At 35.3% G+C, this 11,894-nt stretch overlaps 2 protein-coding genes across 2 annotated transcripts; both read left to right on the top strand.

Annotated features, from left to right (window-relative positions):
- Positions 1–1,963: 1,963 nt before the first annotated feature.
- Positions 1,964–3,134, top strand: LOC135846981 (uncharacterized). The gene is made up of 3 exons (XM_065366359.1): positions 1,964–2,795; positions 2,841–3,022; positions 3,099–3,134. Exons 1-3 carry the CDS (start codon positions 1,964–1,966, stop codon positions 3,132–3,134), a joined length of 1,050 nt encoding a protein of 349 aa, XP_065222431.1.
- On the top strand, positions 3,134–6,913 carry LOC135847123 (uncharacterized). Its single transcript, XM_065366554.1, has 2 exons — positions 3,134–4,028; positions 5,205–6,913. Exons 1-2 carry the CDS (start codon positions 3,134–3,136, stop codon positions 6,872–6,874), a joined length of 2,565 nt encoding a protein of 854 aa, XP_065222626.1. The 3' UTR covers positions 6,875–6,913.
- The last annotated feature ends 4,981 nt before the right edge of the window (positions 6,914–11,894 follow it).

Genomic DNA, 11,894 nt, shown 5'->3' with positions numbered 1-11,894 from the left:
TTTCGCCGAGGGGACTGAAAATTTCATGATGTGATTTTTTCACCCAAGGTGACAACTTCAAGGGGTAGGAGCAAAAAAAAGAAAAAAATTTTCCACCATAAATAAATACAGTACACACCCACTGATTAAATCACATCCCGATTGAAAAATTCAAATAATTTCATTAATCGTGTTAGTGGCACGAAGGTCTGGAAACCAATGAGCAGAAAGGAGCACTCTGAGGCCCCCATCGTAACGTTCTGACAATATTCGTCCATTTCGCTAATTTTTTCTCGAATTTCATCAAATTTTATCCGTATTTCGAGCATTTGCACCTGCCTGAACTCAGAATACCTATTACGTTTCACTTCGCAGCCATAAGAAGACGTGTTCAGAGAGATCTTTCATAATGGTGGCGGGGTTAAACCGCGACAGGGACGTCGGCAACGTGCGATTTTCAAAGTCGATAATCGCGTTTTAATTGAGGCACCGTGTTTCATCTGCGCCTCAGCACTTTGGTATCGTTTCGCGAGAAATATCGTTTTTAGCCAGCACGTCGGGAGCTGCGAGAAAGCGAGAGCGATTGCAAAAGGGAGTCGAGGGGTTGGCATCGTGGCAAGATGGGACGCCGACGAGGCGCGAAGAGGGGTGAGGGGGGTTGGGAAAAAAGCCACGCTATATACGTACGTACGTACGATGGCAAATGGTACACGAAGCGATGCTGGTGAGCGGCGGCGTGGCGCTTTTGTACACGACCAAGTGGAGATATACGCGGTGTACTATGGTTTTTGGGAAAAAGCGCCAGCAGCCAGCAGCAGGCAAAGGCGGAGGCGCGGTTCGCGGTCAAATCCGCACGCAGTACGGTTTTCTAGTGTACTATGCTGCTATGGAGTAGTAATAAATCTTACGGTTGGAGCGTTTCCAAAAGTCTGTTTCGCCGATTTCTCAACAATGGATTATAAAATAGACGTTTTACCAAAGCTACGTTTTATCTTGGCCCCGAACCGCACCGCGCCACGCTGCGCCCCGCCATTAGGCAGTTGTGTAGTACGTTGAAAACAGAAAAACAAAACCGAAAAAAAAAGATGAAAATGAAAATAAAAAGCCGCGTAAATCCCGCAGCAAAGGCTATGGTGGGGTAGATGGTGAGGGGAATTTATAATATTTTAATTTACGATCAACCGAGTTGGTTTCCTAAAGCAAAGGGCTAGGTAATAGGCGTCCATAGGGGACAGGGGTGTACATTAGAGTAGACCTTAACTACACAGCAAAAATAATGGAAATTTCTTCTGATCCCAACCCTTCATTTTTGAAAAATTCGGGCTGCGGTGGGCCTTTCAATTTTCAAAAATTAAAAAAATACAACTTGAAAGCGAAATTTTCAAGTTTAAGAATTTCAAGAAAGATAATGTTTAAAAAGTTCAATTATGATAAAAAAAAAGTAGTAAATACTTGTACAATGAATACTCGTATAGTTGAATAATCTTGCGAATAATGCTGTACATGCAAACTTTTCTTGACCATACCCAGATAAAATCTGCCAAACACATTTTTGAATGCACCAATAAGTACATTGTCAAAATGGTGTTTCTCGTCAATTCGTTAACAAATCGGGGGGGGGGGTGTCGCGGATTCGCGGTTATTAATTATATTTGGCTATGTTTTTGTTATATTTAAAGTTCGCGATCTCGATAATATTCGGCTGCTAGGTTTGTTATCTTGAAGATTCAAAAGTTTTTGTTATTGTTTTTATTCGAAAATAAATAGAGTACGAAAAGGGTTCGTATTGAAGCGATTAAATCAATCGCCCTTATTGTTGAATTCCTTTTTCGTTATGGTAGCAGGCTGATCCTAAATAATCGTTCGTTTCGTCCTCCGAATTCGTTGGTAAATTCCAAAAATGCCGGAAACCAGCGAAAATGCAGAAAAGCTAAAAGTGTTATCCACCCGAAAGTCCAGACTTCGTTCTTCACTGACTAGAAGTATGTCATACGTAAGTGAAAAGCTGGCGACGGCAGATTTTAACGAAGTTAAAGTGAAATTGACAATGGTCGAAGATATATATAAAAATTATCTTGCTTTACTTGACGAATTTGACAACTTCGAAGTTCCGGATCTGGACCCTTTCATAGAAAAATTCGAAGATGACTACATCGCCATTAAAGGTAAATTAGAAAACAGTATCGAAAAATTCTCTAATAGCAGTGCAGTTCCAGGTTTTAAAAGACAGTGTACAACTGAATCTGGTGGTAGCGGTAGTTGTTGTTCTTCTTCAAAAGCTACGATTAAGTTACCAAAGTTGGAGTTGAAGAAATATGGTGGTAATCTACTTGAATTCGAATCGTTTTGGTCTTCGTTCAACTCAGCTGTACATAATACTGATTCAGAAGCAACTGATAAATTTACGTACTTGAGAAATAACCTGGTAGGCGAAGCTGAATTATTGTTGAAAGGTATGGGTACCACTGCTGCAAACTATCCAATCGCATACGAAATGGTAAAAAAGAAGTTTGGTAATAAAAAGAAATTAATTGATTTATTATACGATAATTTAACGAAAATTCCAAAAAGTAACAAATGGACTAAAAATTTGCGAAATACTTACGATAATATTGAATCGAATTTACATGCTTTAGAAGGTGTAGGTGAAAATATTCAAAACAACACCATACTGTATTCGATGATTATGAAGAAGTTTCCGTTTGATATAATTATGAAAGCCGATTTGGATGTTGCAAGTAACGATTTATCCGAATTGAGGCAGAAAGTTGGCGAATTGATATGGAAACAAGAGCAGTATTGTGGTACTAATTGGAGTGAGTCATCCGATAATAATTCTAATAAAAAATATTTTTTCAAAGGTACTACAGAGAGCTTGATAACTGGTGATAGAAAACCAAGTAAAAAATGTATCTATTGCGGTGAAACGTCACATTATTCCGATGAATGCAGCAAAATAACGACATTGGAAGACAGAAGAAAGAAATTAAATGGTCGTTGCATCATTTGTTTGAATCCTGGTCATCTCGCTAAAGACTGTACGGTAAACAAACCATGTGTACATTGTAAAAAACGTCATAGTCATCATCGTAGTTTATGTATTAAATTATTTTCGAAAGAAGTTAGTAATCCTGAACCAACTGAATCTTTACTAATGAAAGATCAAGAAGGTAACCTGTTAGCAGCCACAATCAACGTTGGTAATGAAAGTCGTGTTCAGAAAGTTACCTCAATTTTGGATAGCGGTTCAAGAAGATCGTACATTACTACAAGGTTGGCCGATAAATTAAAATTGAAGCCTCTTCATTATGAAACGATTAGAATTTCTACGATTTGTTCCGAAGCTCCTAGAGAAATTTCAACCAAGGTCGTTAGTTTAGATATTTTTACAAATGATGGTGAAAAAATAAAAATCACTGCAAATACGATACCTAAAATTATTAATCGAATAAATCACCACGATATTAAGTTAGATTCCAGATTCGAGAAATTCAAGCTCGCTGAAGTTGATAAAAATCTTGTACCTGAACTCCTGATTGGAAATGACTACATGTTCGATTTTATGGTCATGGAAAAAGTAATTATTGATGATTCAACTTCGTTAATCAATTCGAAATTCGGATGGCTTGTTGTTGGTCGAATCGATAAAAGCCACGAAACTCCAGTTTTCTTCTCCGAGATTGAAATGGTAGAAAACCTATGGAAATTAGATGCGATTGGGATAGATGATTCAACCTCAGTGGAGGATATCGGCGATGAACTTGCGGTAAAAAGTTTTTATGATAATATAGAATTGATAGATAATCGTTATGAAGTAGCTTGGCCCTGGAAAGAGTACCCTCCTGATTTAAAATCGAACAAAGGGCTCGCCTACGGTCGTTTGAAATCTCAGATGAGAAAATTCGAAAAGAACAAAGAATTATTCGACGAATATGACAAAGTGATCAAATACCAAGAGTCTCAAGGTATTATCGAACGAGTCGACGAATCTATCAACGATAAAGAAGATTTAGTTCATTATCTTCCGCATCACGAAGTTCTGACACCAGGTAAAAGTACCAGTTTACGAGTTGTTTATGATGGTTCTGCAAAATCTCGAAAAAACGATAAAAGCTTAAACGATTGTATTTTTCGTGGTCGTGTTCTTTTGGAAACGTTATGCGGTTTGATTTTGCGCTTAATGTTGAGATGTTTTGTATTAACTTCTGATATTGAAAAAGCATTTTTGCAAATCGGTTTGAAATTACGTGATCGCGATTTCGTTAGATTTATTTGGATAAAAGATTTTAAAAAACCGCTGACCTTCGATAATTTGATTATATTTCGATTTACTAAAATTCCGTTCGGTGTTATCGCTAGTCCGTTTTTGTTAACTTTAACAATAATTTTTCATTTAAATCAATATGATTCGAAGTTCGTTCCGCTATTACTAAGAAGTTTTTATGTGGATAATCTTATCTTGAGTGTCGATTCGGTAGATGAAGCTATTGATCTTTATAATTTTTCAAAATCTTGTTTTAATGATGCTTCGATGAATTTATGTAATTGGGTTACGAATTGTAATGAACTTAAAAATGTTTTAAAACCGGAAGATCGTTTAGATGTATCTGAAATTAGTATTTTAGGGTTAAAATGGAATGTTAAAAATGATACTTTCGTGATTAATCATAAACTCGCTAATTCGGCTATTATTATTACAAAACGTGAAGTTGTAAAAAAGGTATCCTCGATTTTTGATCCATTAGGTTTTTTGTGTCCTGTTGTTTTACCAGCTAAATTATTTATTCGATATTTATGGGGCAAAAACTTAGATTGGGATGATGTTTTAGATGAGAAAGATCAAAAGTCGTGGAAAGAATTATTAAATAACTTGAATTGTATTTCGAATGTAGAAATAGATCGGTACATATTTCGTGGCGGTAATGCTTGTAATGATTTTGATTTACATTGTTTTGTTGACGCGTCTCAAAAAGCTTATGCTGCAACCGTTTACGTTAAGAAAAATAATTTAACTCGTCTCGTTTTTGCTAAATCTCGTCTTGCTCCTCGCAATAATTTAACTATTCCGAAGTTAGAATTGTTAGCTTTATATATCGGTAGTCAAATCGTGAATTTCGTTAAGAATGAATTTTCTGATGTTAATATCAAAAATATTTATGTATGGTCTGATTCCAAATGTGTATTATCATGGTTATGTTCGAAAAAAGTTTTGCCCAAATTTGTAGAAAGAATTGTGAAGAAAATTGATAAATCGTTCAATTATCGCTACGTTCCATCTGCTGAAAATCCTGCTGATATAGCCAGTCGCGGTGCAGAAGTGCAAGATTTGAATTCGTTCTGGTGGGAAGGCCCCACATGGTTGAAAGAGATGGAAGTTGCTTGGCCAAAGGCAATGAATTTACAATTTGAATCCGAACCTGAACCTGAACCAGAACCAGTACTTATCTCCAATAATACAGCTGTAATTCAGCCTCCTTTTAAAATCGATTGTACTCAATTTAAAACCCTCAACTATCTACTTGATGCAACGTTAAGCTACATGAAAAATGTCAATCCGAATAATATTGTTCAGAAAACCGAAGAAGCTTTCAACCAGTGGATTATGTATATCCAAAACAAAAATTATCCTGATATTTCGCAACCTAATCCGCTTGGTTTAAAACGTGATTCTCAAAATATTATACGTTGTCATGGACGCCTGGTTGAATCATGTCTCGACGATAATGCAAAGTTTCCAATACTTCTACCTGAGAAAGAATACTTCACTCACTTATTAATTGAAAAAATTCATATCGATAACTATCATGTTGGCGTTTCGCATACTCTCTCTGAATTGAGAAAAAATTTCTGGATTCCAAAAGGCAGATCGACGGTGTACTACGTTCTAAAAAAATGTGCTAACTGCAAATACTACGATGGTGGTCCATATAAATATCCTGCAATTCCTCCGTTACCTGAATTTCGTGTAAATCAAAGCAGTCCGTTTTCCTGTTGTGGTATCGACACATTTGGTCCTTTATACGTCAGTGATAACTCAGTCCAGAAAAAAGTATTTGTTAGTATTTTTGTTTGTATGATTACGCGTGCGATTCACTTAGAACTTTTAGAGAATATGACCACTCAAGAATTCCTACTCGCTTTTCGTAATTTTATAGCATTACGCACAATTCCAAAATTTGTAATAAGTGACAACGCGCCGCAATTTAAAATAACTAAATCAGTTTTTGAAAATCTTTGGAAACAAATAATTTCTGATAATGATGTAATAGATTTTTGTAAAAATAATTCGATAGAATGGAAACTGTTACCTGAATATGCCCCGTGGCATGGCGGTTTTTACGAAAGGTTAATCGGTATAGTGAAAATGTCGCTAAAGAAAACAATTTTTAATTGTATAATAACAGAAAATCAATTAAGAACCGTGTTGTACGAAGTAACTTCTGTAATTAATTCGCGTCCTATCGTTTATGTCGGTGAAAATGATAGTAATGTATTAACACCTAATGATTTGATGAATAGCAAATTCGATTTTATTCCGGATATCGATAATGTTAAAAATATTAAACGCGATGTAATCGTAAATTTATGGAAAAGATCTAACAATATTATTAATCAATTTTGGAACGTTTGGAAATTCCAATATTTAACTAGTCTTCGCGAACGTAATATTAGTATAAAACAAAAGAAAAATGTAGTAGATTTAGTTCCTAAAGTAGGAGATATCGTATTAATCGAAGGTGATAAAAAATTTTGTCCTAGAGGAGAGTGGAAAGTTGGTAAAGTAATTAATGTTAATGTTAGCTCAGACAGTAATGTTAGATCAGCAATCGTTGAAACTAAAAATTCTAAACTTACCCGTCCCATTAACAAATTGTATCCCTTGGAAACATCGTAATTTTTCTCGTTTATACTTATTATTTTAAATTTAAAAATTCGTTTTTTTTTTTTTTTTTTTTTTCGTCGGGAGTGTCGCGGATTCGCGGTTATTAATTATATTTGGCTATGTTTTTGTTATATTTAAAGTTCGCGATCTCGATAATATTCGGCTGCTAGGTTTGTTATCTTGAAGATTCAAAAGTTTTTGTTATTGTTTTTATTCGAAAATAAATAGAGTACGAAAAGGGTTCGTATTGAAGCGATTAAATCAATCGCCCTTATTGTTGAATTCCTTTTTCGTTAGGGGGGGGGGGATTTTTTTCACATGTTTGTCTTCACATTGGTAAAATATCTGAGAAGTGCAAAAATTTTCATTTTTAGGTTGAAAATTTCTGATCAATTTTGGTAAAAATTACTGCTATTTTATCAAAAAATTACTTCCTGAGAATGGTGACGAAAAAACATTACAACTTTTCGTCAACTCCTCGCCAAAAATTGACTCTATTTGACAATTTTGGCAGAATCAATCGTTTTTTTCGATTTTGGCAGGAACACAGGACAGTTGGACAATTTTTGCAAATTCGCCCCCCTTGACAATTTTATCAAAAATGGACACTTTTTGACAATTTTGACAATAATGAACATGTCTTGATTATTTGGCCAAAAATTGAGGTTTTTTGATAGTTTTTGACTTGGGTCAAATTTGTAGAAAAAATATGAGCAAGTTTAGCTAAAAAAAGGACTTTCTGCACAAATAGAGGATTTTTAAACAGTTAAAGTGAAAATGAATTCTTTTTGAGGTTGTGGTGGGAGGGCGAGGGAAAGGGGTATAAAAATGATGGATGCTGCTCAGAGATGAAAAATTTTCAAATAACCTTTAGCTGCAAACATCAATTTGACATTTTTTTTGATACTCGTATTTTTCAACTTTGGGAGCTTTATACGAAGGAACCAACATCATTTTAAGGGCCAAGGGAGGGTTTTTCTTGAAAATGTGTTTATTTAATAAAGATTCTGCTCATTGAAAAATTTCCAAAAAATTTCTACTGATACCAATTTCTGTTCTTTTTTATTTTTTCCAAATTGGGGAGGGGGCTCCTTACAAGAGAGTCAACATTTTGGGATTGAACGAAGATTTTTTTTTCTTGAAAATGGATTATGTAGAACAGTTCTAATTTGAATGAAGTATTTTTGAAAATGATCCCTGATTTTGATTTATTCTCATATCAAAAAAAACCTGTCGATATTCGTAACCAGCGCTCTATTAAATTGGTGACCTCCTCTCGTCTTTTTTCCTTAAATGAACGTCTTCGTCCGTTTTCAAGTTCAATTTTAAACCTACCTGTCAAAAAGGTGACCCAAACTCTAAAATAGGTTATCCTTTGATATCTTCCCACTCTTCTCTCAACGTACTGTAAACAGAATAATTCTCGTATGTGGCACTATATGCGTGTACTTGACGGATTATCTGCTCGACTATAGCGTGCCTGCTTTCTTCGCTACAAATTTTATCATCGTTTTGCATTCGTCGAGATAAACTTTAGGTTAGGTTTGTTATGCTGGTGAAGATGGTATAACAATATGTGGTAAGTATTGTAGGTGGTACCACGTTAGGTATGGGTACGTTTACGTGGATGAATCTACCTGTAAAGGACGGCGCTGTACAGTGCGTACTATAAATACATATTTTATTTATCTAAGATACACGTTTGCGAGTACCTAAACCTATGGGCTTAAGGAAGGAGGTATTCTTAGTACGCTTAAATCAGCGTGGGCATTCCACCGCCTACGATTTCATACTTCCCCGAATAAACTCGGAAAACCGAATGAGATAAAAAGAGGTGAAGAGAGACGACGGTGACGCGAGGTTTTCGCAGATGTACGTCGTATTACGTGTACGTACTCGTCGTATTGTTACACCGTCAATTCAATTGTACGTAGCAAGCTGCAAATGTTTACAGAGATATAATAAACCCATCGCATTGTATTTTACGAGTTTGATATTTTTTATCTAATAATACAAACAAGTGCTCTAGAAACAGAGTACGAGTAAGTGTATTTACTGGCAATATTATTGTCGATGTCTGAAAAAAATGAGCAAGCATAAGTCCCCTAACTAGATATACGTTATTGGTTGCCATTTTTCCTATTGTCTCCTGGCACACTGCAGAGCGTTAACGAGCTTCAAACTACCTGTTTAATAAAAAAAAATTACCGAAACTGATAGAAAAAATCGCAGCTTGACTCAAGTTGGTGGGAAAAAATTAGGAATTTGACCATGATTAAGGTCATTTTCCTGTCAAGTGCTGAAGTCGCCAAAAATTGAGTTGAAATGGGCAAAAACAGAGGATCCGGTGAAAATAACAAAATTACGTATGTGTTCATTGCAGGGATGAAAAGCTAGCCGAAAGCTTAAAGCCGAAAGCTGAAAGCCGAGCAGATTTTCGCACTTGGCCAAAAGCTAAAAGTTTGCAAGTTTCATTTTTTCTAAGCCGAAAGCTAGCCAAAAGTTTCATTCTTTTGGCTTTTTTCAAAGGCTTTTTTGCAGAATTGAATTCTCTAAATTCAGAAGAAACAAAAAAATGAAAAAATTTCATTCAATTTTATTTTAATGCGATTTAGTGAAATGAAAAAAAAAAGGAAAATAATTCTAGCAATGAATATTCTCCACTACCACTAATTATGAAATCAATGTACCTGATCTAATTTTTAATTCCATTTTGTTGTAAATTGATGGTGTATCAGCTAAAAGTTTAAAGTCAAAAGCTTAAAGCCAAAAGTTAAAAGCTAAAAGCTTAATGAAATATAGCTGAAAGCTGTTAAATTGAAAATATAAGGAAAAGCCATTGGAAGCCGAAAGTCTGGCTAAAGCAAGCCTTAAAAATTGAGATAGCCAAAAGCTAAAGCCAAAAGTTTCAATTTTGAAATTTCAAGCCATAAGCCAAAAGCTGAAGTTTCATTTTAAGGCTTTTCATCCCTGGTTCATTGAATGATGCTTGATCAGGACTGGTTTTATCAGTTTATTATGCTTTTTCCACCACATTTTCTCAATTTTTTACCTTAAACACACACCCCTCTCTCCGGACACACATTTTCTGGCTAATTATTCGAATGTGGTTTGAACAAATGGAAGGAAAGTTGGAAACAAAAATTGAACCTTCGAATACAAATTCAGATAAAGTTACGAACAAAATACATCTTGATTAGCGTATTATCTCGAATAGGCACAGTGTAACTCATCTGGTACCCATAACCTAATGAAATATCATTATAATACGATGCACAATTCGAAATAAAACGATGTATATTTAACATATTTGCAAACAAACAAATATGTACACAAAATTAAAGTGGTAGAATATTGCCATAATGCGAACGGAAACGTGAAAATGGTAATATTAAAACGAATAGAATTTTGGATATTCAAATAGAAAAATATTACAAAGTCACCATTGATGTTTGTGCTTTGTTGCACCGTTATTAATCAACCAAGATTGATCCGATGAAGACGTAACCAGATTCAGTTGCTCACAATCGGCGAGTAGAGCGCTTTTAGGTTCTGAATCGGCATCGAATACTTTCAGTGAACAACTAGAAGTAAGTATTTACTTGTGGCGAGCAACCAGAAGTATCATTAGCGCAAGCAGGAAAGGGTGATTTACCATTGTTGATCCACTGCGAGCACTTTTTGAGCCAGTGCCCTTTCCCGGAACAGTATTTACACACTTGGTTGTTTCTCTGATGATTTCCAATGCATTGATCACCAGACGTTTTCACGACAAATTTCAAACCACTCTTCTGACCAGGTTTAGCGAACATAGCTTCAGATGAAGATGAAGATGACAATGACGAACTATGTATCAGTGAGACATTACACTCGTGCATGATAAGTGAATTGGATAGATCACTTAGTGACTTATCAGCCTGCAACTTTAGAAGAAGGTAGCTAGATTTGAAAGCTTCTAAACGACTTGGAAGGATGTGTAAAACTTTTGAAACTAATAATATTTCCAATAGTCAACTGTCTCAATTTTGCGATTTTCTAGACCAGCTTGAAATTCTCGATGCTGGTTTTTAATTCGCGCAACAACAGAGGGCGCATCTTTGATATCATTCCACTTGGTACTGAAGAAATTCAGGCATTCACGGAATAATTGATCTTCTGCCTTATAGTCGAATTCCTTTGTAAGCACTAACCATGCTTCACGTGCGGAGAGCCTACCAGCGATGCGACTGTGTAGCTCTTGGGAAACGGTTTGTGAAATACAGTTGGCCCCGCTTATTATGGATCCGCTTAATAAAATCACTGGTTTAATGCAATCAAATGGCTTGGTCCCGATTTTTTCTACCTAATTACACAGAAAATCACTTGTTTAATGTAATCAAACTCCCTGCTTAGCAAAATCATTTTGTGAAAATATTGAGGTGTTTTTGGGAAAATGGCTTGTTTTTTCATACTTTAAATCAAAAATTTTGGAATTTTTCACTTATTATTCTCTTATTTACTAGTTTTGATTTCTAACAACTTTCTCTCAAGTGATGATAAAGGGAAAAAGGTCTAAACATTTGATTTGAAAAATAGATATGTTATGTACCTAAATCGTGAATCTGGAGTAAGTACCTATTATAATTTTAATCCATCTTTTTAGTATGCATGTGCAGTACATTGTAAATTTTTTTATGTGAAAATTGTGTTTTTTCAAAAGTTCGCTTTATAAAATCACCCGCTTAATAAAATCAATTTGCCTCAGACGAATGCAACCATAATAAGCAGGGCCAACTGTAATTATCTTCGCTTGGTGTGAAGATTTTTGCCATGTTGCAATCAACTTTTGAATTTCAGCTGTGGCATCAGCTTTATCCATCAATTTTGGTTCTTCCAGACAGGTTGATTTACCCTCAACAATGTCCACAGCAATAAACAAGGCGAGTATGTCGAGCACTTTATCCTTCCGGTAACAGGAAAATTCATTGCGCGAAATTCATCGCGCGAAACTCATTGCAGGGTAAAATTAATCGCGAGGGAAAATTCATTGTGG

This window comes from Planococcus citri, chromosome 5 (genome assembly GCF_950023065.1).
Source record: "Planococcus citri chromosome 5, ihPlaCitr1.1, whole genome shotgun sequence".
NCBI lineage: Eukaryota > Metazoa > Arthropoda > Insecta > Hemiptera > Pseudococcidae > Planococcus > Planococcus citri.
The sequence above is the reverse complement of the archived record's forward strand: the minus strand, read 5'-3'. Positions and strand labels throughout refer to the sequence as shown.

Excerpts from the sequence above, each read along its gene's own strand:
- LOC135846981 (XM_065366359.1), top strand. The coding sequence starts at position 1,964 with ATGTCATACGTAAGTGAAAAGCTGGCGACGGCAGATTTTAACGAAGTT. Across the intron at positions 2,796-2,840 it reads GTATTGTGGTACTAATTGGA|GTACTACAGAGAGCTTGATA; the intron begins GTGAGTCATCCG and ends ATTTTTTCAAAG. Across the intron at positions 3,023-3,098 it reads ATCTCGCTAAAGACTGTACG|AAGTTAGTAATCCTGAACCA; the intron begins GTAAACAAACCA and ends TATTTTCGAAAG.
- LOC135847123 (XM_065366554.1), top strand. The coding sequence starts at position 3,134 with ATGAAAGATCAAGAAGGTAACCTGTTAGCAGCCACAATCAACGTTGGT. Across the intron at positions 4,029-5,204 it reads TCACGAAGTTCTGACACCAG|AAAGAATTGTGAAGAAAATT; the intron begins GTAAAAGTACCA and ends CCAAATTTGTAG.